Below are 27,919 nucleotides of genomic sequence, written 5' to 3'. Positions count from 1 at the left end.
AGTGGACACTGTTCGGGTGATGGGTGCACCAGAATCTCAGAAATCACCACTGAATAACATATCCATGTAACTAAACACCACCTGTCCCCCAAAAACTACTGAAATTAAAAAAAAAAGAAAAAAAAAAAGAATTACCTTTATGACGTTTACCCATATGATGGAATGCAACACTGAGCTTCAGTATCTCATTAAACTTTTTCTACTCTGCTCAACAATTTCAATTCCAACAAAAATGACACCAAGCACATCCTTATGAATCAATGTATTCAAGTGGAAATAGAACAAAATTATCACTTGACATAGCACTTGATTTTTTTCTTCCTCCCTCCCTTCCTAAAATAGCACTTTAACTGAACAACTCCTTTTCTAGAATTTTCTACCTCATTTCATTTATTTCTGTTTTGTTAAATATTTGAAATATGCTGGTTATGGTACGTTCCACTTCCAGTTCAAGGAGCTAGTACTGCTCTTTAAACATAGAGTTGGCAGGGGATAAATGACACACCAGTAAACTCCTCATTTTATGCTACTTTAAATGGTGCCAATCAATAGCAAACATAGTCACCTCCAGTAAAGGAGTGCCCCAGATATATCAGGGTCATGTGCTAAGAAGTCTCAATGACATTATATTGAATACTAACCTTCTGTAAACTAGGAATCCTCTCAATTCCAAGAGGAAATTGCAGCTTGGAGCTTAAGACTTTGCCCAGTGCCACACAGCTAGTGACCTAGGCAGGTCTCTCCAAATTCCTAATCCCATGCTCTTCCCACACATCACACTGACTCCACTTGTCTCCTGAAAATAATTCATAAATAAATCAAACGCATTCATAAATCAGCCAGCAATTAAAATCTAACAACACAGAGTCACCTTAAATGGCCTGTTATCACACGTAACTATTTGTTCTCTCTCATCTTCCTAGGAAGGAACATTTAAGACGACACAAAATCTGACGTAAAGGTTACTCCATTCCCTCAGTGCCCACGATAACACTGTTTAAAATCCACGAGCCAGAGGCCGGACGTGGTGGCTCACGCCTGTAATCCCAGCACTTTCAAAGGCCGAGATGGGTAGATCACTTGAGGTCAGGAGTTTGAGACCAGCCTGGCCAACATGGTAAAACCCCGTGTCTACCAAAAAAGTACAAAACTTAGCCAGACATGGTGGCGCATGCCTGTAATCCCAGCTTCTCAGGAGGCTGAGGCAGGAGAATTGCTTGAAACCAGGAGGCAGAGGTTACACTGAATTGAGATCGTGCCACTACGCTCCAGCCTGGGTGACAGAGTAAACTCTATCTCAATAAATAAATAAATAAATAAATAAATAAATAAATAAATAAATAAATAAAATCCACAAGCCAGGACCTCAAATGTTAACTGTTACTCGGGATCCATAGTTAAGTCACTCTTTGTTTGATGAATGAATCTGGGGCGGGACAACTGGAATCCCCAGAAGGAGGTTCTACAAGCATTTCTAAAATCACAGTGGCTGGAGATCCCAATATTGAGGTGGAACAGACTCCTTTCCCCACTGACCAACTCACAGAGTTCCCCCGAGAGTTCTACGACTCTCCTAGTATCCCCTATTGTGACCTTATCTATAACAGGCCCTCCCCATAGGCACTCATTTCCCTGGTACATACTATGGAGATTTTAAGTTGTTTACTTCATTCATAGTTCTTCAAAGATGCTCCAAAGAGGAGTTTAAATCCTCTGCTATAAAGATGGAAAATAGCATCAAAAATGAATATTAAGTGCTCCTATATAAATCCTGAGGCCTGTCTATTTAAAGAACACACAGCACCAACAGGGGCCAGTACCTATTTGCACACAAGTCCCTCATCCCCCTACTCTTGCTTCAGGCTGAGACACTGATAACACACATGAAGAATGAGACTTAACAACTGCCTGTCAGTCCTGATTTCTTTATTAGCAAACAGCTGCTTCCAAAAAGAACACTGACTTCAGGCATCTGCTAAGACGTTGGTCTCTCAAATATCACTCCATACCCAAGCCACATTATTTGTAACATTCTAGAAAAAGATTTCAAGTGCCTGATGACTTTTTTCAGCCTCTCTTTAATTCACACGTCAGGGACTGCAATATTTGAAAGCTTTTAAATATACACCTCCCAACACACACACACGCCCATGCTCGCAGCAATGAAAATGTTCAAAGTGATATAAGGCAAGAACTTTTACTCATTAGGTTAAAATCAGGAAACAATAACTCCCAGTGTAGCTCCATCCCAGAACCCCTAGTCCAAAGCTTTCTGTGTGTTGTGACCATCACTAGCATTGTTTTCATTAAAAAGGATTTCACACACCTGTTTCCCAATTAAAATTGTCTATTTAGTAAGAATGAAATTGAGATTATGAAACATTATTAAATTAATATAAATTGTCAGCAGGATTAATATGTACCCTTTTGGCTTCCACAGGCCACCCAGAACATATTTTTTCACTCCAGTGTGCAGTGTCTTTGACTTAGCATCTCACTGTGGGTCTCTTTACCCTTTCATTTGAAAGTACTACAAAGCCCTTTGTTGACACAGTGCTTTATGATCAAATACACAGTTCAGCTCCTGTAGTCCAAAGGTCTTTTCCAACAGGTGTGAAGAACTGCTGATAAGCAACTTTTACAAAATCCAGCCCAGATTTCAAATCCACAGCCCATTGGCCAGTTTTCCTAGGTCTATCACAAACAGCTGTCTTCCACAGGTGGGAAGGGAAATGCATTCAAAACACCCCCTTTGTTCTTTGAAAAAGTATTAACTGGCAATTTTCATAGAATCGGAATTGCAAAGTTAAACTGCTGAAATAGGTATTTTTTACATAGATTGTTCCTGGTGCTTTCTCTGAGACCCCAATCTTTCTACTTCCACTCTATTAGAACACATGTGCCCAGGTCCGAAAGAGGCCACCCACAAGCATCTGAAAACGAAGTCATAGGCAGACATTTACCAGACCATCTAAGTTGGAGTGGGAAAGAAAAATTTGCCCACCGTATGCAAACTACTACATTCAGTCACTGTTAAATAAGGCTGATAATTTAACACATTATATAGGCAACCTAGCATATGGAAAAGGCTCACAATTTGATTAAAAATTGCCTTTATAAGCAGGTGGAACAAGTTTGATCATAACATCCACATTTTATTAAAACGTGGACAAGTTTGTATCTTAATTTCTGAGACAAATATGTGAGTGTTAATATCATGGCTAAAAATTTTTCTGTACATAATCACCAGAAATGTTTCTGCAATATAAAGCACTTGCACATAAATTCCTATCCCCCTTTGAACTTTAAAGCGATCCTATAAGACAGAGAGGCAATACCGTCCCTTTCTTCAAACGTAAGGTTCACAGAGGTTCCATTTTCTACTGCCAACAATGATTTCCTGGATATAATAAAAGGGGCTGACTTTATCAAATGTTGGTGAGGATGTAGAGAAACTGAGAATGTAAAATGGTACATCTGCTTTGGAAAATGGTTTGGCAATTTCTTAAAAAGCTAAACATAATCTTATCATATATGTCCCAACAATTTAACTCCTAGATAGTTGTCTACTCAAAAAAAATTTTTTTTAAGTCTTGTGTGCAAATATTCATAGCAGCAACATTCTTACCAGCAAAATACTGGAAACAATTCAAAGGTCTAGTAACTGGTATAGAGATACTCAGAATAAATCCATACAACGAGACTCCTCAGTTATTTAAATTAAAAGAAAAAAGAATCACTGATACATTCACCAACAAAGATGGACCATAGACATCATGGTAAGTGAAAGAAGCCAGATACAAAAGGCTACATATTGTGTGGTTCCGTTTATATGAAGTTTCTGGAAAAGGCAAATCCATAGACACAGACAATAGATGAATGGCTACCCAGAGCTGGGTGCGGGAGGGACAGTGACTGAGTGAAAAAGGTGGAAATCTGTCCTAAAACTGCCCTGTGGTGATGGCTGCACAATTGTATACATGTGCTGAAAATCATTCTACTGGGCACCTATAATGGGTGAATTTCTCTCTATGGAATTATAACTCAATAATATCAAATTATTTTTATTTTTCCTTTTCTTTTTTTTTTTTTTTTCTTTTTTTTGAGATGGAGTCTCACTCTGTCACCCAGGCTGGAATGCAGTAGTGCAATCTCGGCTCACTGCAAGCTCTGCCTCCCAGGTTCACACCATTCTCCTGCCTCAGCCTCCTGAGTAGCTGGGACTACAGGTGCCCACCACCACGCCTGGCTAATTTTTTGTATTTTCAGTAGAGACAAGGTTTCACCGTGTTAGCCAGGATGGTCTTGATCTCCTGACCTTGTGATCCACCCGCCTCGGCCTCCCAAAGTGCTGGGATTACAGGTGTGAGCCACCGCGCCCGGCCATCATTTTTAAAAAATTGTTTTCCCAGCCTATGTATTTCTCAAATGTACATGAACATTCTTAACCATTCCACAGTAGGAAAGCCCAATCACATTTCTGTAACTGAGCAACAGAGGTGTTGAGAAACATATCAAAACAACCACAACCCCATAATGATGAAATTCAAGGGCCATGTTGAATTCATTAAGTCTCTGCTCTCCATTAGCATAGACTAGAGGGGCTAAGAGACCACACAGGAGACTTGCCCAAGCTAATCTAAGGATGAGGTTGTGATAGATTGTACCATGGTGTCCTTGTGGACACTTATCCCCTTCCCTGCAAGAAAATCATAAAACCCTGGCCAACTGCCTCCTGCTTGGTGATACCTCCCCATCTGGCCCATTCATCACCTATTATCTATGACTCCTTCCCACTCCAATGGCAAAGGGAAGCTGCTGCACAAGGCCTAAAATACTGACACACAAAGTTGCTGACCTCTGCTTTAAGATAAAGAGGATAGTATCACCGTCACAAATTTTAACCTCCCGTTGCCCTTTTAAAAACTATCACATTTCTCTTCTGATTTCAAAAATGATTTTCTTTCCTGAACTCTGATTGAAAAAATAAGTTTAAAAATAAGTCAGAGAAACAATCCTAAAAACAGATGACAGTGGACTTTAAATACCATTCTGTACGGCATGTTCTAATTACAGGTTCACAAAAAAGAGAACATTCTTTAGCCAAACATACAACTTAGTCTCAGCCCCGGAACAGGGCACTGTGCCTGCTCATCTCCCACAGCTGTTTCTCTCGCCTATGTTAAGTACCTCAGTTCAGGATTCTCTGGCCACCTACATGACAAACTCAAAATTTGCTCTTGAAATGTGATCTGCTTTTTCCTTTTTAAAGATGCAGAGGGCTGGCACAGTGCCTCATTCCTGTAATCCCAGCACTCTGGGAGACCAAGGCAGGCGGATTACCGGAGCCCAGAAGTTTCAGACCAGCCTGGGCACCCTGGAGAGACCCTGTCTCTTATTTTAAAAATGCAAAAAATAAGCCAGGTGTGGTGGTGCATGCCTGTGGTCTCAGCTACTTGGGAGGCTGAGGTGGGAGGATCACTTGAGGCTGGGAAGTAAAGGGTACTGTGAGCCATGATTGCACCACCTCACTCCAGCCTGGGAGACTCTGTCTCCAAAAAATAAAAATAAAAAATAAAAAGACACAGAGGTCAAATAACTTTGTAATGCATCAGATAAATTAATATGGCTATTTAAATCTGCAGTAAATTCAACAGCCAAAAGAAAGTTTTCCTCTTTTTGCCTGCAATGACTCAGTGAAGAAGTCACCTGGTTTAGGAGATCTCTAATGTAGGGCCTAGGGAGTGGGGATATTGGTTCTTGATGAACTGCAGAAACGGGCTGTGAGCACCAAGGACTTAAGCAGCACTTTTTCTCCTGTTTTAGTCTTTTTTTTTTTTTTCTTCTGTTGGAAGTAGGAGTTATCTTTCCAACTTACCAGATGCTTTTTTTTTTTCTGATTCTTATTACTCAAAGACACATCAAAGGACACGTGGCTTTTATAACATGAAGCTGTAATACAAGTTTCTCCACCTCAGTGCTATTGACATTGTGGACTAGATGATTCTTTGTTGGGGACTGCAGGTTCATTCTAGTTGAGAATCACTATTCTAGAGTAATACAGTGTTCTAGAGCCATGGTCAAATTGAAGGTGTTTACAAAACCATTCACTGTCAGTGACCTAGTTAATTGAAAGCAGACTCTGTTGTCTAAATCCCATGAATTTCAAAAATCCCAAGAATGGAGGTCAGTTCAGATAAAGTATAGCTGGGGCAGACCTAATTTCTGGTATCATTAAAACCGGGTACACACAGAATAGAGAAAGTAGCCTCTGCAGTCTAATTCAAACCCTTTGACAAACATAAGGAAAAGAGAAGCAGAGGCCGATAGGTGGGCAGTGGTGCTAGAACACTCTTCTTCTCCTCCTCTCTGTCCGCTCTGCTTTTTTTTTTTTTTTTTTTTAAGGGAGAGCCGACTTCTAATGCAGATTATTGGAACCATGCAGACACGGCCTGTCCACTGTGCTCTTTAACCTCAGATGCTATGTCAACTCCCAAATGCTTGCAAACCCCAATGCAAAGCTTGTCAGAAAACTTAGCCACGTGCAGATAAGAATGGAGAGAAGAGCAAAGCAAGGTGCTCATCGGCCGGGCACGGTGGCTCATGCCTGTAATCCCTGCACTTTGGGAGGCCAAGGCAGGTGGATCACCTGAGGTCAGGAGTTCAAGACCAGCCTGGCCAACATGATGAAACTCCGTCTCTACTAAAAATGCAAAAAATTAGCTGGGCGCAGTGGTGGGTGCCTGTAATCCCAGCTACTTGGGAGGCTGGGCAGGAGAATCACTTGAACCCGGAGGACAGAGGTTGCAGTGAGCCAAGATCACACCACTGCACTCCAGCCCAGGCAACAGGGCGAGACTCTGTCTCAACAACAACAACAACAAAAAAGGGCGGGGGCGGGGGGGTGGCGGCATCATCACAGGTATAAAATGAGTATGACAAACGCAGCGCTAACACAAGCCACAAGGATGAGGGAGCACTGTGAGCTGGGGGCACAACCCTAAGATTCAGAAATGAAGGGGAAGGTGAAATCTAAGACTTCTCCCCTGCAGAGACAGCCACCCTCAGCAGGGGACCTGAAGTGATAGCAGCCAGTCTCCAAAGCATCCCTGGACACCCAGGCATCCCCCATAGCAGTCGGTGGCCTTCATAGGTCCTTGCCACAGAGTACTCAAACAGAGTAGGGCACCCACGACAGCTAAATGAGTCCCTCTGACTCAATTCCTTGTCTTGAGACTACAGGGTTTTAAACCCGAAGCTGGCAATCATTTCTGAAGAACTGCATCCAATTCTACAGAGGAAAGCTTCAGTTCAGCCACGGCCATGTAGGCCCTGAAAGGAACACAGGCAGTTTTTAGGCTCAGGTCAAAGGATGTGGAGCTGAAGGAGATGGCAAGTCAAAGCTCCACCCTGAGGAAGGAAAAGTAATAAAGTGAGTCTCAAGAGAGAAACTTGGTGAGCACATAGTTGATAAAGTTGGAAATGTGTGGTTTGAGAGTCCCGAGTTTGTAATATTTTTCTTTGGGCTGGAGAACAATTATAGACGTTTGTTCTCTATATAGGCAACCGCAAGAACAACTGTCCCGTGCCCATCAGAGAGCTAATCCCAGGGGAAAATGTGTTCCTGACATTGTGCTTCAGAATTCCGACATAATTTCTTCTCAAAGACGCTGCCAGAAGTGTTGGGTAACTCCCCAGACTGGCCTATTGCTGAAATGCTCTACATTTTTTGAAGGAATATATTTCAGCTATTTATAGCTTTCAGCTACATCATCATCGTCATCATCGTTTCTCAAGCTTGCCTATGGGCTAAAAGATCATTTGTAACACTACTGCGGCCGGGCACAGTGGCTCCCGACTGTAATCCCAGCACTCTGGGAGGCTGAGGAAGGCGGATCACTTGAGATCAGGAGTTTGACACCATCCTGGTCAACATGGTGAAACCCCGCCTCTACTAGAAATACCAAAATTAGCCAGATGTGGTGGCACGGGCTTATCATCTCAGCTACTTGGGAGTCTGAAGCATGAGAATCGCTTGAACCAGGGAGGCAGAGGTTCCACCAAGATCGTGCCACTGCACTCCAGCACGGGTGACAGAGCGAGACTCCACCTCCAAAAAAAAAAAAAACAAAACAAAAACAAAAAAACACTATTGCCACTGAAGACCACAGTGTTCCAAATACTAATAAACACACCTAAAAAAACACAGTAGGGTTGTAAACTGAGGCCTGCCTGTGCTCATTACCATAAAGTTCACAGACCAATTTGTCCCATGTTTTTGGTCCTTCCCAGCTCTCTAGTGCACCGGATGGGAAGGATCGAATAGCACCCACATTCCTTCCCCTTATCCTGCCCACAGTGTCAACCTCTGTCACCACTAGGAATAGCAGCTTTCATCCAGAGGATAACATGAAAAGTTTATGATAGTAAGAGGTGGAAAGGGAGGAAAAGAAGAAAAGAAAGTGGTAAAAGGTATCACCAACAAAACACTAATCTTTGGTCAATGTTCCAAAGGAAAAGATACAAAGATTCACTGCCATCCCACACTTCCAATCAAAATCAAAACCAAAATGAACTATGCTAAATGGCAGGATGCCTCAATTATAAATGTGTGATTCTGTAAAGAGTTTATTCCCATAGTTATGGGTTCCAACTTGCCAACTGATTGAGTCCTGAGTTTTATTATTACTATTTTTAGATGGAGTCTAGCTCCGCCGCCCAGGCTGGAGTGCAGTGGCATGATCTCGGCTCACTGCAATCTCTGCCTTCTGGGTTCAAGTGATTCTCCTACCTCAGCCTCCCAAGTAGCTGGGGCTACAGGTGCGCACCACCACACTGGGCTAATTTTTGTATTTTTAGTAGAGACTGGGTTTCACCATGTTGGCCAGGCTGGTATCAAACGCCTGACCTCAGGTGATCCACCCGCCTCAGCCTCCCAAAGTGCTGGGATTACAGACGTGAGCCACCAAGTCTGGCCTCAGTCCTGAGTTTTATAATCTGATTTCTCCCACCTTCCTCACAATTCCTTACAACACCTTTTCAGTTAATCTTTTAAACTACAGTGACCAGAAATAGTCCCAGAAACAATTTTTAACACTAAAAGAAATAAGACATCTCCAAATTGCTGAGAGTACCTCAAACATTGTAGGAATGTGACGATACAACAAATAAAAGTCAAATTATTCCATCTATTAGTTAACCATCATTATGTAGCCAACACATATATGTTTATTAGAAAGTGGACCTAAAGAATCAGCCAACATGCCTAAAATAATTCATCCATCTGTAAATCGTTCCACCCACTCACCCAGTCTTCCATCCCTCATACTTCCACAAGTCCATCCTTCCACCAAATATCTCCTAACACCCCCTCCCCAATCATATACCAGGCACTAGGAAAGAGTGGACAGCATGTAAAATAGTTCTAGCTCTAGGCTGGGCACAGTGACTCACACCTGTAATCTCAACACTTTGGGAGTCCAAGGTGGGAGGATGACTTGAGCCTCAGAGTTCAAGACCACCCTGGGCAAGATGGTGAGACCTCGTCTCTACAACATTTTTTTTAATTAAAAAATTATTCAAGACCAGCCTGACAAACGTGGAGAAACCCCATCTCTACTAAAAATACAAAATTAGCTGGGTGTGGTGGTGCATGCCTGTAATCCCAGCTACTAATCAGGAGGCTGAGGCAGGAGAACTGCTTGAACCCAGGAGGCAGAGGTTGTGGTGAGCCGAAATTGCGCCACTGCACTCCAGCCTGAGCAACAAGAGCGAGACTCCGTCTCAAAAGAAAAAAGAAAAAAATAGCCAGACATACTCCCATAATTGGGAGGCTAAGGCAGGAGGATCCCTGGAGTCCAGATGTTCGAGGATACAGTAAGCTCTGATCAGGCTACTGCACTCCAGCCTGAACAAGATAAGCGAAGACCCCCATCTCTTAAAAAAAAAAAAAAAGTAAAATTTGAATTAAATAAAATAAAATAGTTCTGGCTCTAAAAAGCACAGAGGTAAACTATGCCCACTCTAATGCCCTTCCTATCTGTTCTCTCTGTTCCATAGGGAATAATTACATAATATAAACAACAGGCCAGGCCAGGCATGGCGACTCATGCCTGGAATCCCAGCACTTTTGGGAGGCTGAGGTGGGAGGATTGTTTGAGCTCAGAAGTTTGAGACTAGCCTGGGCAACATGGCAAAACCCTGTTTCTGCAAAAAACATAAAAATTAGCTGGGCATGGTGGCACATGCCTGTAGTCCCAACTACTCGGCAGGCTGAGGTGGGAGGATGGCTTGAGCCCAAGAGGCGGAGGTTGCAGTGAGGTGTGATTGTGCCTCTGCACTCCAGCCTGGGTGACAGGGCAAGATCCTGCCTCAAAATTTAAAAAAATGAAAAAAAAAAAAAAAAAAAACAGCCTGGCCAACATAGTGAAACCCCATCTCTATTAAAAATACAAAAATTAGCTAAGCATGGTGGCGGGCGCCTGTAATCTCAGGCAGTCGGGAGGCTGAGGTAGGAGAATTGCTTGAACCCAGGAGGCGGAGGTTGCGGTGAGTTGAGATCGCGCCACTATACTCCAGCCTGGGCAACACAGCAAGACTCCATCAAGAAAGACAGACGGAAAGAAGGAAGGAAAGGAAAGGAAAGAAGGAAGGGTAAGGGAAGAAAAGAAAAAAAAGAAGGAAGGAAGGAAGGAAGGGCGGACGAAAGGAAGGAAGGAAAGAAAGAAAGAAAACAGCAGAACAAGCCAAGAAAGACAAGTAAGTAAATGGAGCAAGGAGACACAGATTTTATAAAATGTATAAAACTGTCCCACTAAGAACTCTCAAAAACTAGTGGGAAATCCTGTTTTGAAAGCACACAAAACAAAACAGCTGGTTTAAGAACTGCATTCCACTCCTCTTGGTGGAAGCAGTAGGAGGTACAGGACAGAAAGGGCAATAAAAGACCAGCACAAGATGTTTGCACTCTGCGTGAAATCTGATACCAGACATCCTTACCTCCCATTTCCCAGTTTATTGTCCTTTCCTCCTCTTGATAAGAATCATTTTTGTGGGGAGAGGGGGAGAGAAATGCCTACAAATAAACAAACTGATAAGATTTTCTTAATGGAATCCCAGTTGTGTTCTGGCTACCATCTGTTTTTAGAAAAAATACACAAGTATGCTCAGGAGTTTGTTGTTACTTCATAAAAATGAACGACCCAAGAACACAGTGGGAAGAAAATAAACTTAAAACAGTTATTTGTCATTTCTGTTTCATACATATTAATTAATTCCTTTGCAGATTTCTATCACATATCGAAAACAATTTTTTTCACAAAATCATACTTCCTGAATTAAAAGGTACATAAAAGATAACCTAGTCCAATCAAAATGACACATAATGTGTTGGCAAGAATGTGGAGAAACTAGAACCCTCGTGCACTGCTGCTAAGAATGTGAAATGATGCAGCTGCTGTGGAAAACAGTTTGGCAGTTCCTCAAAAAGTAAAATATAGAGTTAACCATATGACCCAGAAATTCCACTGCTAGGTAAATACCCCAGAGACGTGAAAACATATGTCCACACGAAAACTTGTACACAAATGTTCATAGCAGCAGCAGAAACAACCCTCATGTTCATCAACTAGTGAATGGATTTTTTTTAATGTGGTCTATTCATACAATGGAATATTATTCAACTATAAGGTTGACATGGCGGCTTACACTTGTAATCCCAGAACTTTGGGAGGCCGGGGCAGGCAGATCACCTGAGGTCAGGAGTTCGAGACCAGCCTGGCCAACATGGAGAAACCCTATCTCCACTAAAAATACAAAAATTAGCCAGGTGTGGTGGCACATGCCTGTAACCCCAGCTACTCTGGAGGCTGAGACAGGAGAATCACTTGAACCCGAGAAGCAGAGGTTGCAGTGAGCCAAGATCATGCCACTGCATTCCAGCCTGGGCGGCAGAGCAAGACTCTGTCTCAAAAAATAAAATAAAATAAAAATGAACAGAGAACTGATACATGCTATAACATGGATGAGCCTAGAAAACACTATGCTAAGTAGAAGAAGGCAGTCACAAAGGACCACATGTTGTATGACTACATTTATATGGAGAAGTTAAATCCATAGAGACAGAAAGTTGGTCAGGCATGGTGGCTCACGTCTGTAATCCCAGTACTTTGTGAGGCCGATACAGGCGGATCACATGAGGTCAGGTGTTAAGAGACCGGCCTGACTAACGTGGTGAAACCCCGTCTCCACTAAAACACAACATTAGAAAATTAGCCAGGCGCGGTAGCAGGTGCCTGTAATCCCAGCTACTTGAGGCTGAGGCAGGAGAATTGCTTGAACTCTTGAACTCAGGAGGCAGAGGTTGCAGGAAGTCAAGATTGTGCCATTGCACTCCAGCCTGGATGACAGAGTGAGACTCCGTCTTGAAAGAGAGAGAAAAGGAGAAGAGAAAGAAAGAAAGGAAGGAAGGAAGGACAGAGAGAGGAAGGAGGAAGGAGGGGCAGGCGGAGGGGGAGAGGAGAAAAGAAAGCTCACTGGTGGTTGCCAGGGTCTGGGAGGAAGGGAGAATGGAGAGTGGCTGCTAACAGGTACGGAGTTTTGTGGGGGGTTTTCTGGAGCAGGAAAATGTGATAAAATTAGATAGTGATGATGGTTGTACAATCTTGTGAAGATACTAAAAACTACTGAATTACATACTTTAAATGGGTGAATGTTATGATGTGTGAATTATATCACAAATAAAAAGAGACAGGGAGGGAGAGACAAACAACTATGCAGACAAATAGGTAGACTCACACCTGACCTCATTCACTCCCTGGATTCCGTTATCCCAACCACCATCTGCATTCTTGACCTTCCTTATTACATATGCAAGAAGGTCCTCTTTTCAGTTTGCACTAGTTTTTGTGGAGTTTCCATTATTTGCAAGTAAAGGAATACCAGCTCTCATTTTCATCACACACAAATGTTACAGGTTTCAGAAAACATCTAGAAAGCAGTTCACACTCGAGACCTGTACGAATGTCTCTAATTTTTATATACTTTCTCTAGAACACCAAAACAAGTTATTTCAGTGCTTTGACTAGTATTTACATCATATTTATATCATTTGTATTATGGGAGGCAGAAATGGATTTTACTTGCTGTGGAATCCTCAGCACCTAGAACAGGGCCAGACCTACTGCTCCGTTGAATGGTAAATGCATCTACAGAAACCATGCTACCAAGAGAGAGAGGCAGGACTGCTGGAAGGTTTCAGTATGAGGTTACAGAAATGGCACTGGGTGCTCCCCTAGAAGACAGGGATTCAAGCTCCAGCTCTTCTACCCATAGCTCAGCACAGTTATTCATTACTTGAGATCTCTCTGCACAAAATGAGCTGACACCTAGCTTGTCTGATACATAACACAAAAAGATCACATGAGACAGCTAACCAAAATGCTTCAAGCCATGGGGTTGCCGGGCACGGTGGCTCATGACTGTAATCCCAGCATTGTGGGAGGCTAAGGAAGGCAGGTCACTTGAACTCAGGAGTTCAGGATCAGCCGGGGCAACATGCTGAGACCCCCGTCACTACAAAAAAATTCAAAAATTAGCTGGGTGTGGTGGCATGCGCCTACAGTCCAAGCTACTTGGAAGGTTGCGGTGAGAGAGTCTCCTGAACCAAGGAGGCGGAAGTTACAGTGAGCCAAGACTGCGCCACTGCACTCCAGCCTGGGTGACAGAGCAAGAGCCTATCTCAAACACAAACAAACAAACAAAAGATGCCATAGGTCTTCAACCCAACAAAGCAGTACCTGTATTTGGGGTCTTGCTGCTGGCACCTTACTGGGTCACATCCAGATGGCTTTCAGCCCTCATATTGCTTTAATTTAACTTTCCTCTCAAGGCCTTGCTACAGAACCAAAGAATGCACAGGCCTCGTTCAACCAACGCACCACAGTTTCTCCAAACCAACAACATTACCAGCCCAGCTACTTTCCAGACACAAAACATTGAAAAAGAACTTACAGGCCAGGCATGGTGGCTCACACCTGTAATCCCACCACTTTGGGAGGCCAAGGCAGGCAGATCACGAGGTCAGGAGATCAAGACCATCCTGGCTAACACGGTGAAGCCCCATCTCTACTAAAAATACAAAAACAATTAGCCGGGCGTGGTGGCGGGCGCCTGTAGTCCCCGCTACTCGGGAGGCTGAGGCAGGAGAATAGCTTGAACCTAGGAGGCGGAGTTTGCAGTGAGCCGAGATTGCGCCACTGCACTCCAGCCTGGGTGACACAGTGAGACTCTGTCTCAAAAAAACAAAACAAACAAAAAAAAAGAACTTACAATTACAAGCTACCCCCAACAGAAAAGCGATAAGGAGGCTGAAGAGGATGAGAAACATTTAAATGACATAAATGCCTCTTTGGTCCTCTTGACACTAAGATTTTGTCTATAGAAAATTATTTCTCTCCTGCTGGGCACCATGGCTCACGCCTGTAATCCCAGCACTTTTGAGAGGCTGAGCAGGCAGATCACCTGAGATCAGGAGTTTGAGACCAGCCTGGCCAACATGGCAAGACTCCATCTCTACTAAGAATACAAAAATTAGCCAGGTGTGGTGGTGCATGCCTGTAGTCCCAGCTACTCAGCAGGCTGAGGTGGGAGAATCGCTTGAACTCGGGAGGCAGAGGTTGCGGTGAGCTGAGATCGTGCCACCACACTCCAGCCTGGGTGAGGGAGTGAGACTCTGTCTCAAAAAAAAAAAAAAAAAAGAAAATTATTTCCCTCCTACAGCAACATTCATTTTCATTTCTCTCCATATTACACCTCCTGTTGGGTTCAACAGAGACTTTGGAACAGACTACACTGCTAAAAAAAAAAAAAAAAGTGGGGGCAGCACTTCTGACGGCCCTGTGACTAGCCCTAGTTATATCGCTCCATCACTGATATGTGCTGAAATTGGAGGGGACTCTTCTCCAAGGACACAGCCTCTCCCCAGCAGTGGGTGGGCACCAGGCAGCGAGGAGTGAGGGTACCCAGAGTGTACGACAAGCCACCCAGGCAGTGGAGTGCAGTGGGCTTAGTGGTGGCATTGTCATTAAGTTGTTAAGTAAACTTTTCATTTTAGAATAGTTTTAGATTTTCCAGACAAGTTGCAAAGATAATACAGGGAGTCCCTGTACACCTCTCACTCTGGTTCCTGTTCTCATATCTTACATAATGTGGACATTTATCACACTAAGGAACCGACATTGGCACCTTACCATGAACTCAATGCCACACTTCATTCAGAGTTCTCCAGTTTCCACCCAATGTCCTTTTTCCGTCCCAGGACCCCTTCTGGGACATTGTATGTAATCGTCATGCTCCTTCTTTGATAGCCTTGACAGTTTTGAGAAATGCTGGTCAGGTATTCTGTGAAACATCCCTCCTCTGTGGGCTGTCTGAAGTTTTTTTTCCTGGCTAGACCGAAGGATAGTGGTTTTTGATAATGGCTCTATCCAGGGGGCCAAACCGCCTGGACAGGAACCCTGGCTTTACCACATGTTAGCGATGTGGCCTTGGACAAATGAACCTCCATGGGCCTTCATTTCCTCATCGAAAGAAGAGGAAAAGCAAATACAATCTACCTCCCAGGAACTGTGGGGATTAAAGAGGCTAACTCTGAGAAAGAAGGTGAGTGGATAATCAGAAATGCTTCATGGAAAGCAGAGGTGGCCACTGACGCATTTAACAACACAGATACTGTGCCAGAGAACCAGCGCAAAGATTAGTAAGGGACACGCCTCATTCCCAGATGCCTGCAGTCCAATGGGGATGAAGTGCAAACCGATCATTGAAACTTGATACCATGAGGACTAATGTGGGGATACACAGAGGACTGGAGCCTGCGGTGTCGGAGGGGAAGCCAGACTGCTGAGGGATGAATAGGAGAAGCCCCCACGGAGTAGAGGGAGGAAGCCCCATGCTGAAAGGTCCAATTTTCTGCAAATTAGCCAAGTGCCAGTGTAGACTAAGACACACTGTAAATTGGCTTATGCAGCGCTACTTAATCACCCTCCATAAACTATTAACAGCTCTACACAATGAAACAATGAAGACATTCACCTTTGTCCAGCACAAGAAAAAACAGTCTCAGACTAACCCGCCAAGCTCTACAAACCACTAAGGACTAAAATCACCTCCACCCTTACCAATAAAATGTGGGCAAAATTACTGTTTTACAATGCAATATACTCTTTTCAAATTATGTTTTAAAAGAACCACACAGTAGACAAGTCATTTTGAAGGATCCATTTTTAATTCTTTCTCAGTTTGAAAGGCCTTCAGTCACTCAAAATTTGGAAATTCCCAAGATCTCCCTCAGGGGAATCAAGGGGTGGGACAAAGTAGTGGCAGGGGGGCTGCAGTGAAGACCCTGCTGCAGTGAATGGAGAATGGGCCGAACCCAGGAGGCTGACGTCTGAGGTCTCTCCATCAAATACAGCCATGTCCTGGTGAGGCAGCTCACCGGAGGCTCTGAGGCCCGAAGCCAAGGAAGGAAAGTTCCTCCTAGTTCCTATTGGCTCCTCATCAGCTTCTCCACTACCCCTGGATGACACGCCCCATCTAGACCAGAACAAAGGCCCTCTGCTTCCCCTATCTCGTTCCCAGGAAGCCTCTCGCCTCCTGAGGACCAATGGTAAGAACACCAAACAGGCTCAACCCAGCAAGAGCTCCTTCCCCAGCAGGACACTGAGACACCCAAAGGAATTTCCTAGGGGTGGATTCCAGCATCCCCATCCATTCGTCTCCCTCCCACCCCATCCATCCTTCCCAAACACTCTGGCCATGATGTAAGCCGCCCCCTCCCCAACACCACAACACACATACACACACACACATACACACACACACACACACACACACACACACACACACTACGCCACCTGGTAAAAAGCCAAACTCCTGGCTAGAAGCAAGGACATGCGTGCAATAAACTTGCAAAACCCCCAGTGGTAAAGCCTTAATGCAAGGGGGGCCCTGCCGCACAGCAGGGTGGGGGCAGGGAGGAGCAGGGCAGGAGCTCCCCTGGGAAGCCAGCATGCTGCTCTTCAACCGGACTGCAGATGACAGCCCCAGCTCCTGCCCTCTCCGCCTCAACACTCCTGGCCTCGCCTCTGTTCTCTGAAAAATGGAGTCCTTCTCTCCTTCTTAAGCCTCATGGAAGGAAGGAAACTACAAGCAGAGTAATCTGAGGACTCAGAAGCCACAATCAGCAGTAGCCAGGCAAGCTCCCAATAAGCTCTCAGGTGTTTAGGTGATATGGCTCAAGCCTGTAATCCCAGCAGTTTGGGAGGCAGGGGTGGGAGGATCGCTTAAGCCCAGGAATTCAAGACCAGCCTGGACAATATTGTGAGACCTTATCTCTATATTTAAAGAAATGGTCTTGGCCAGGCACGGTGGCTCATGCCTGTAATCCCAGCACTTTGGGAGGCCTAGGTGGGTGGATCAACGGAGGTCAGGAGTTGGAGACCAGCCTGGCCAACACGGTGAAATCCTGTCTCTACTAAAAATACAAAAATTAGCTGGGCATGGTAGCACATGCCTGTAATCACACCTACACAGGAGGCTGAGGCAGAACTGCTTGAACCCAGGAGGCAGAGGCTGCAGTGAGCCAAGATCGTGCCACTGCGCTCCAGCCTGGGCAACAAAGCAAGGCTCCATCTCAAAAAAAAGAAAAAGGAAAGAAATGGTCTAGAAAGGAGGCTCACACCCCTGTCTTTACAGCAGAATCAGACAGTACCCAGGCACCAATCCAGCTGTGCAGAAGTGGAATGACAGGAGCTGGATCTTAGCAGCCCCCCCAGAATTCTGGGGTGCAGTGGGGTGGCAGGGCACTCCTGCACTGAGCCAGTGCTCCAGAGGGTGAGGTCAGGGCCTTCCGGGTGGTTACCAAAAACACAAGGGTGCCTTCCCCACCTCTTGTCTGTGGATTCATCAATTCGGTGATTCTCAAACCTGGTCTGCCTCCAAAAAAATCTTGCATTAGCTCCGAACAAAGGAAGGAAGGGAGGAGAAGGGAGAGAGAGAGAAGGAAAAGAAAGGAGGGAGGGAGGACGGGAAGGCAGAAGGAAGAAGGCAGGCAGGAAGGAAGGAAGGAAGGAAGGAAAGAAGGAAATCATATAAATTTTCTGTCAAGGAAACAACGCATTGCTCCTGAGTAATCTACTACAAAATGCTGGTATATACACCTCTGTGGCTATGATTTATTCCAATAATTAATGCTCACTGCAATTCAAGTATTTGTTTTGAAACTGTTTAGTTGAAAGACCAGTCATTTTAAAAGATACCATTTAAAAATTATTTTAGAAGTTCCCACAAAAGTATACATAACAAAACTGGCTTGCTAAATAAATATCGCCTGAAATTTACACTTCGTAAAAAAAAAAAAAAAAAAAAAAAAAGTCCTTTATCAGCATGATTCAGAAACTCTGCAACGCCACCACAGATACTCCAATAAAATACCACAGCATCCTAGTCCAAGACATCCAAGACCTATGCAAAGACGTATGCCCTACTGGTGTTTGAAACAAGCATCCCTAGATGAACCCATGTAAAAATCTGTGTTGAAGCGCATACCTTGGCTTTTCAAAGGGCAATAAATCTTCCTTGCAGACTTCTACAGAATGCAGATGTGCTGCTCTCTCTCACCAACACCAGCAAACTGGAAGGCCTCCTGAGTCCCACAGTCTAAACTCTTCGTTCTCTGTGCAAATGCCAGAGAGGTTTGTCAACAGACCCTGAAAATCTAGTGCAACATCCACTTATCTCCACGGCCTCCATTTACAGGCTACCCTGACAGCTCTCCCTGCGGGTGTGCCGTCATGGGCTACAAGATCTAGCGTGATTGTAGGGGGGCAGAGCCAAAAGGGTTGAAACCCCTCCAAGAGGTTTGTTTAAAATGCAAGAGTATCCTAGAAAAAGTAGCAACAGCAAACACTGCCTAAGTGGCTAGCAGAATTCAGAACCATTCTCGCCAACCAACTGCTTTTGAGCATTTCAAGAGTGTTACTCAAACTCTGCGGACCCTAATCATCTCAAGAACTCCTTGAACTCTTTTGTTCTAAGAAAGAGCTGGTCTGCAGGCCTGCGTGCTGCCCTCTTGCTGTCATCAACCCCAGGCTGGGAGATAAGCAGTGCTGGCAGGTAGGAGGGTCCCAGCAGCTGGACCAAGTATGGACAGTTCTACTTGGGGAAAAGCAGCGAGAATGACCACAAGCAGCTCACAGGGCCCCAGGGATAAAGCTTTCGGAAGCCCCCAGGTCAGCGTCTTTCAACCAGAGTTGCTGGGCAGAAATAAGGCAAGCCACATATGTAATTTTAAATTTTCTAATAATCACATTAAAAAAAACTACAAAGAAACAGGTAAGATTACTTTTAATATTCTGTTTTTTAACCCAGAGATCCAAAGTATTACCGTTTCAAAACGTCATCATAAAAAAACACATCAATGAGCTAACTGGCATTCTTTTTTCCATACCCATTCTCAAATTTCTTTCTTTTTTTTTTTTTTTTTGAGACAGAGTTTCACTCTTATTGCCCAGGCTGGAGTGCAGTGGCGTGATCTCAGTTCACTGCAACCTCCGCCTCCAGGGTTCAAGCGATTCTCCTGCCTCAGCATCCCGAATAGGTGGGATTACAGGGGCCCGCCACACCCAGTTAATTTTGTATCTTTAGTAGAAACGGGGTTTCACCATGTTGGCCAGGCTGGTCTCGAACTCCTGACCTCAGGTGATCCACCCACCTCAGCCTCTCAAAGTGCTGGGATTACAGGTGTGAGCCACCACGCCTGGCCCCATTGTCAAATTCTGATGTGTGTTGTATGCTTCCTGCACATCTCAACTTGGAACAGCCATACTACAAGTGCCCAAATATCACAAAGTGATAGTGGCTAAAGCACTGGACAGACCAGTTCTAGATGCTAAAATCTAGAGATGTAATTCAGTACGCAAAAGTACATGGTGGCTCACGTCTGTAATCCCAGCACTTTGGGAGGCTGAGGTGGGCAGAACACATGAGGTCAGGAGTTCGAGACCAGCCTGGCCAACATGGTGAAACCCCGTCTCTACTAAAAATACAAAAATTAGCTGGGCGTGGTGGTGGGTGCCTGTAATCCCAGCTGCTTGGGAGGCTGAGGCAGGAGAATCACTTGAGCCCAGGAGGCAGAGGTTGCAGTGAGCCGAGATCATGCTGCTGCACTCCAGCCTGGGTGACAGAACCAGACTCTGTCTCAAAAAAAAAAAAAAAAAGTGCTAGCGTGTGAGCAAAGATAACAGACACAAATGCAATGTTTTCATTATGTTTGCTTTTCCTCATTTTAGGAAACAATGTACAAAACTCCCCAGTGACAACAACCAACCTGCCTCATCCTAATCTACTTTACTTCAACATTCACCTGAGGAGACAAGCAGAAAAATATTTTTCCCTACTTCTGAAATAATAAAAGAATGTGGCTGGGCGCGATGACTCATGCCTGTAATCCCAGCACTTCGGGAGGTGGAGGCGGGCAGATCACCTGAGGTCAGGAGTTCGAGACCAGCTTGCCCAACATGGTGAAACCCCCGTCTCTACTAAACATACAAAAAATTAGCAGGGCGTTGTGGCGGGTGCCTGTAATCCCAGCTACTCAGGAGGCTGAGGCAGGAGAATCGCGTGAACCTGGGAGGCAGAGCTTAAGCCGAGATCATGCCACAGCAGGCCTGGGCAACAAGAGCGAAACTCAGTTTCAAAAAAAAAAAACAAAAAACAAAAAACAATGTGATAAATCAGAATTGCTACAAGAATGTAAATTGTGCAGGTCCAGTGTATAAAATAATTTAAGCCAGGTGCAGTGGCTGTCGCCTGTAATCCCAGCACTTTGGGAGGTCAAGGCAGGTGGATCACCTGATGTCAAGAGTTCAGGGCCAACCTGGCCAACATGGTGAAACCCCAACTCTACTAAAAATACAAAAATTAGCCAAGAGCGGTGGTGGGTGCCTGTAATCCCAGCTACTTGGGAGGCTGAGGCAGGAGAATTGCTTGAACCCAGGAGGCAGAGGTTGCAGTGAGCAGAGATCACGGCACTGCGCTCCAGCCTGGGCAACACAGCAAGATGCTGTCTCAAAAAAAAAAAAAAAAAAAAAAAAAAAAGATTTAAACAGCTCTGGGAAACTTAGTATAAAAATTGCCCCGCGATATCTTTTATCAAGAGAAGGAGGAAAAACACATCTGTTTCCTAAAGTACAAAACTCACAGCAATTTCAACAGCAATGTTTTCTAAATTCTTGAACACTGAATTGCAAAGGTCGGTTCCTTATTTAAGTTATTGGTCATTCAGAGTTAAGACAAATAAAACTAGACAATTAATTATATACCAAATAGCAGAAAAATATGTGCTTTCACCTAAAAACTGCCCTCTCTGCCTCCCAACCATGCTCAGATAATTTCAACATGATCATGGAAAGAGAGGAGTTTTGCAGATGTAGAAACACTGGTCTAAGGCAAATGTGTTTTTAATTAGAGTTTGCAGGGGCTAGAGGTTAGCCACTGTAGTGTGCCTGAACAGAGAAAAAAACTACCCTGGAGCCTAGAATGTGACAGGTCTGAAGACTGACTGCAGAAAAACGTGTAAATTCCCACCACCACCCGGCAGGGAGGTGAGCAGCTTTCAAGAAGCAGATTAGCTTTTCAAAAGATGGGGGACCGATCCATCCGGTGACAATTGGATAGAGCAGCCAGGCCATCTGTTCTCACCACCTCCCAGGTCCAATTCCCCTCCCTAGTCCCCCAAACCCACCCCATCCCTCTTCATTCTATGCCAACTAGCAACCAGCATGATCCTCCCAAAAGTACACACCTCCCTAAATCTTGTTGTTTTTTTTTTTTGAGACAGAGTCTTGCTCTGTCGCCCAGGCTGGAGTGCAATGGTGCCACCTCGGCTCATTGCAACCTTCTCCTCGTGGGTTCAAACAATTCTCCTGCCTCAGCCTCCCGAGTAGCTGGGATTACAGGCACCCACCATCACACCTAGCTAATTTTTATATTTTTAGTAGAGACGAGGTTTCACCATGTTGGCCAGGCTGGTCTCGAACTCCTGACCTGAGGTGATCCACCCACCTCAGCCTCCCAAAGTGTTGGCATGAGCCACCACGCCTGGCCCCTTGCTTAAAATCTTTTTTATTCTAACAAAATCCCTCCGGAGCAGCCTGTAGACTGTGCATGATCTGGCTCCTGCCTGCCCCTCCAGCGTTGTCTCAGCCCCCCTCTCCCGAGACTCTTCTCAGCTCTCACCCAGGCTGAGCTCATTCTCACCCCAGCCTGTTGCTTTGCCAACAACACCAATGCATCCTCTGGCTTCGGCATTCACATACATTACCTCCACTCAGAGGCCCTCGCTGGCCTGCTGGGCGCCCCTCCTCCGTCAGTCAGCTTGCTGCATGTACCTTTGTCCCCAGGTGCCAGCCCTCCCTGCCAGACCACCCGTGCTGGTTCTACTCTCCATCCCAGCACACAATGTGGTGCCCAGCAAAGAAGGCAGGAAGGAGGATTTCCAACAACCCAAGAACCTGGTGAACTTCAGTATAAACTCCACCCATCTGGAAACTTTGCCAGAAGAGCGTATTTGTCTCTTACCAGCCCTGCCCTATTAACAATGACCTTCACCTTTCGCGTCCAACTCACTTCCCCAAGCTTACCTCTACGGCATTTAAATAGGTGAGAAGACTCCTTTTACAGATTCTACAGTTCCCATTTATAGAAACCAATAATAAAAGTGATACCCACACCCTAAAAATACATCAAAATCCTAAACTACCTACTGACACCCGCCATCTTTTAGACTTCCCTACAATGAGTACCAGGCACCTGATTCACTCACAGCCTTGCCCTCTGTGCTACCCCAGTGCAGAGTGCCCTGTCATTTTCTAGATGCAGAGAGGGCAATAGAAATTCCCATTCCCACCCCTAACTGCTTGGTTCCCTGGCACGTTCTAGAGCCAGACCATCATGAAGCCATATTTTCCACACAGAAATGAGTTCATTTAAAATGACTGATTTTGAGAAGCTGTTTGCTTTTTCAGCCCAGGCTAAGGTACACAAAAGTATTTTCCAGAAGTCTAACATAGCGTTCTGCTTCTTTCATGCACCCCATGTTATGTTCTTACCTTTTATTTTATTTTTTATTTTTTTAAACTTGTTTTGAGACGGATTTTCCAGGGTGGAATGCAGAGGCGCAATCAATATGGGCTCACTGCAACCTCCACCTCTCGGATTCAAGCGATTCTCCTGCCTCAGCCTCCCAAGTACTTGGGATTACAGGTGCCCACCACCAGGCCTGGCTTATTTTTTTTTTTAAGTACAATTTCCATTTTATTTTTCTCCAGAGAATAGTCTGTCTTCAGTCTTTAAGAACTCAGCTCCTTACATGGGCTTTGGTGGGGGACATGGGGCAGCACCCGCAGGTCTAAATCAGGGTGGGGGTGTTCGGTCCTTGCAGGCTTCATGAGATCGATTCCTGACTACTTTACTGTGAATTGCACAACTCAGACAGTAATGTAACTTCACATACAGCTTGGGAAGCACATAGGCATCGACGCTCGCTTCAGAAATGTCCCTGACTGCTGCGGCCTCCACTATGTTTCGAATGACGAATTTCTTGATGGCCTTGTCCTTGGGCACGCATCGGGCACAGTTAGTGCAGCGAATAGGCTGCATGTGGCCGCGGCCCTTTTTGGCACAACCATTGTTCCTTCTTTTCTTTGTCATCTTGGAAGCACGGACCGGAGAGAGGCCCGGCTAATTTTTTGTATTTTTAGTGGAGATGTGGTTTCAGTCAAGCTTGTCTCAAACTCCTGACCTCAGGTGATCCACCCGCCTTGGCGTCCCAAAGTGCTGGGATTACAGGCGTGAGCCACCGCGCCCAGGGCCATCTTTTAAGTAAATTCATTTCACCTGGAGAACAACCACCATCAAAAATTTCAAATGCATTTATTCATGCTACAAATATTTATTTAGCCCTCGTGGCTGACAAGGCACAGTGCCAGAGCCCAGAAGGACATGGAATTCAATGGCAAGGACATGGGCTTCTGAATCCAGACCAGGCTCTGATCTCCCAATGCCTCATAACCTTGGAGAATAATCCTAACAGCTGACACATTGACCATGTGCAGGCCTCTGTCCTAAACGCTTCACACGCACTAACTTGCTTAATTCTTAAAACACCCTGTGAGTGAGTAACTAATAACACTCCCTACCAGGCGCGATGGCTCACGCCTGTAATCCCAGCACTTTGGGAGGCCAAGGCGGGCGGATCATGAGGTCAGGAGTTGAAGACCAGCCTGACCAACATGGTGAAACCCTGTCTCTACTAAAAATACATAAATTAGCTGGGCGTGGTAGCGCATGCCTGTAATCCTAGCAACTCGGGAGGCTGAGGCAGGAGAATCACTTGAACCCGGGAGGCGGAGGTTGCAGCGAGCTGAGATCGTGCCATTGCACTCCAGCCTGGCGACAGAGCAAGACTCCATTTCAAAAATAATAATAATAATAATGCTCCCATCTTACAGACATGGGAAACGAGGCATGGAGCAGATAAAGAACTTGCCCACGGTCCCAGAGCTAACAGGTGGTAAACGGGTTCAGTTTTTCTCCTCTTTTTGAAATAGCTTTACTGATTGGCTTTCATAAGCCAGTTTCCTATTAATATTTTACAAATGCAGATAATAAGCGTCAGTTCACAAAGCAGCTAAGAGGTTAAATAAGGGAACAAATATTAGAAAATAGTCCAGCCTAGCACCTGGCATAGAGAACTGCTCAACAGCCTGAAAAAGGAATAGAAGCCAGCCTGCTCTCAAACAGTTTAATCAGAGAAAAACCTTGTAAATAACAGAAAGTGGCCATAATAAAGTACAGAGAGGAATGACATAAGAAGTGCACATAAAATACAAAGAGAGATTACGGGCTTAGATGGGAGTGAGGACCTGCGTTCCATGAGCTGAAGTATTTGAAAATGACAGGCTGGGTTGTGGGGTATTGTGAAATACAGATTTGGTCAGCGTCGTTGTCCTCTGACATCCAACTCTAAGATCCTTGCAATCTTCAAAGTGTGTCTTGTATGCCATGAGTTGACTGGTGGCTGGTAGCCCCTAGGTGGTTTCAGGATGGGGGCTGCTCACAGGAAAGACCAAGGCAGGGAAAGGAGAGGGGCTGAAGGTTGACCAGTAACCAGTGAAAGAATCAGTCATGGTGGCATCATAAAGCTTCTATAAAAACCCAAAAGGACAGAGCTTCCGGACAGCTGGACACATGGGGGTTTGTGGAGGGTGGCACACCTAGGGAGAGCACAGAAGCTCCCAGACCCTTCCCACACACCTAGCCCTATGCGCCTCTTCATCTAGTGGTCTGGGTAACCTCTGTGATATCCTTTACCACTAGCCAGTAAACGTAAGCCAGTGTTCCCTTGAGTTCTGTGAGCTGCTCCAGCAAATTAACTGAAACCCAGGAGAAGATCAAGGGAACCCTGAGGTACAGGCTGCTGATCAGAAGCACAGGTGCAGCAACCTGAGGCTTGTGACTGTCATAAAAAATGGGGAGCAGACTTACAGGACTGAGCCCTCAACCTGTGGGGTCTGATGCCGGGTAGACAGGGTCAGAACTGAACTGAATGAGGGGACGCCCAGCTGGTGTCTGCTGCAGAACTGATTGCTTGCCTGGTGTCTGGGGAACCCCTCACCCCACAACATCTGGTGTCAGCAGTGTGTTGTGAGGCTGGGCACCGTGGCTCACACCTGTAATCCCAGCACTTTGGGAGGCCGAGGCGGGCAGATCACGAGGTCAGGAGATCGAGACCATCCTGGCTAACACGGTGAAACCCCGTCTCTACTAAAAATTCAAAAAATTAGCCGGGCGTGGTAGCGGGCACCTGTAGTCCCAGCTACTCGGGAGCCTGAGGCAAGAGAATGGCGTGAACCCAGGAGGCGGACCTTGCAGTGAGCCGAGATAGCACCACTGCACTCCAGCCTGGGCGACAGAGCAAGACTCCATCTCAAAAAAAAAGTGTGTTGTGAAAGTTCAGTAGAAGAAACTCAGTTTACTTATTCCTCTACATCCTCAGAGCTCAGATTGCTGAGTTTAATACTGGGACTAAATCACCCAAAGCACAAACTACTTCAGAACAACCCAGTGCCTCTACTCAGTGAGTCTTGCATATGTAACACACCGAACATCAGGCAGCAAATCTCGCTTGATGCGGAGGGCACACTGCATCCCTTGTTCTAGAGATGGTATGGCGATCTGTAAGCTACCCAGCACACAGGTGGCTTCCCAAGCCTCTGAAGGAAAGCACCTCCAAGAATGGACTCGGTATTCCACAAAGACTCAACCTCCCATCCTTGTCTGGGCTCATTCTGCAAAGCTCACTGTTATTAATATCTTCTGAGGACAACAATCTCCCTCACCGACCTTGAGCCCTTACTGTGTCTGAGTGTGCCCTTACACTCAGAGTCCACTGCTCTCAACAGAAGAGAGGGCAGGGGGACAGCTGGAGGGAAGGAGCAACAAAAGGAATATTCTCCCAACCCTAAGGCTAGTAGGTCTCCCTGCAATCAAAGCCACCTCCCTGACACTCACCCTCCCGTCCTGCAGAACAGCCACCAGCCAGCCGGCCAGCCAGGGCAATGAGTCCATCTCAGACCTCCACTGACCGATGATGAGTGCTGCAAAACGACAAAGTTCCATTCCAGAGTCTGCCAAAGAAAAAGATGGGTACCTTGGATGCAACTCACTTCCAAATACATGTTGTGGCTCTCAACGACCCAGTGACACCAAGCGATCTTCTTTTGTTTGCTTTAACAAATAAATTCCCTGCCACCAGTAAAAGTAAGAAATTTAACTCCTGATTGCAAAGATCAGGAGTGGGTGGGTAGCGTCTTCACACATGAACAATGTGTGTGTCAAGGGTGAGAACTTAAGGAGTTAGAGCAGCTTGTTAATAAGGTGACATCTGAGTAGGGACAACCACTCAGTAATTGCTAAGTCCAATTTCCTGTTCCCTATCTTCCATGGCAAGTTGAAAAAAAGAAAAAGAGAAAGAAAAGCACTCACAGATTAGAATGGATACATCCTCAACTGCAACACCTGTCAAATGCAACAGAGATTTCTTACACTTGGCATTTTCACAAAAAAGTGACAACAGTGTCACACATACCCCATATCCCTTAACAGGCCCTGAAGGCAACTCCTGCCTGGCAGGACGCCTGCTATCCCAGTCCCCATGCCACTAGCAGACTTTAGGGTGCACCTGGTAGGTGCCAGGGGTAGGGTCCAGAATGGACCCCCCATTCCTCAACACCACACCCTGGAATGAGGAGCCAATGGGTCGCTCCTAGGATGAAAAGAATTTGAGTCCTTCAGCTCAAGGGTCTAAAGCACTATTCTCAGCAGCAACACCACTGACACTTGGGGCTACATAACCGTGTCCTGAGCATGGTAGGAAGTTTAGCATCATTCCTGGCTTCTACTCCCTAGATAACCCTGCTCCTAGTTGTCACAAGCAAAAATATCTGTAAATATTGCCAAACGTCCCCTGGAGGCAAAATCGCCCTGTTGAGAAACCCCTGCTCTAGAGAGAGGAGAGCTACTGCTTCTTCAGGCCCAGGAACATCCCACCTGGAAACAACTTTAAATCATTAACTACCAAGGGCTGGATGTCAGAAGCCAGCATGGCCAAAACCACTTTAGCATCATCATCTCTCCAAACTTCCTCCTCCTCTATGCCTATCTCGAAGGTCACTGCAATCACTAGGTTGGCCAAAAAGGACAGTCTCAACACTTTCATCCCCCACATCCAAGAAGTGCCAGAAGTTACCCTTCTGCAGTAATGTCTCCTGACCCATCCCCTTGCCTCTCAAGCCCCTTG

The 27,919-nt window shown here is 45.4% G+C and overlaps 2 protein-coding genes across 2 annotated transcripts in view; both read right to left on the bottom strand.

Annotated features, from left to right (window-relative positions):
* Positions 1–27,919, bottom strand: part of MYO10 (myosin X) — a 267,318-nt gene that overhangs the window by 209,744 nt on the left and 29,655 nt on the right. The window lies entirely within an intron of this gene.
* LOC101146854 (small ribosomal subunit protein eS26-like) lies at positions 23,384–23,823 on the bottom strand. The gene has a single exon (XM_063700838.1). The coding sequence runs from the start codon at positions 23,767–23,769 to the stop codon at positions 23,473–23,475; it is 297 nt and encodes a 98-aa protein (XP_063556908.1). The 5' UTR covers positions 23,770–23,823; the 3' UTR covers positions 23,384–23,472.

This window comes from Gorilla gorilla, chromosome 19 (genome assembly GCF_029281585.2).
Source record: "Gorilla gorilla gorilla isolate KB3781 chromosome 19, NHGRI_mGorGor1-v2.1_pri, whole genome shotgun sequence".
Lineage (NCBI taxonomy): Eukaryota > Metazoa > Chordata > Mammalia > Primates > Hominidae > Gorilla > Gorilla gorilla.
The sequence above is the reverse complement of the archived record's forward strand: the minus strand, read 5'-3'. Positions and strand labels throughout refer to the sequence as shown.

What these genes read in the sequence shown, in the direction of transcription:
- LOC101146854 (XM_063700838.1), bottom strand. Translation starts at nt 23,769, where the DNA reads ATGACAAAGAAAAGAAGGAACAATGGTTGTGCCAAAAAGGGCCGCGGC.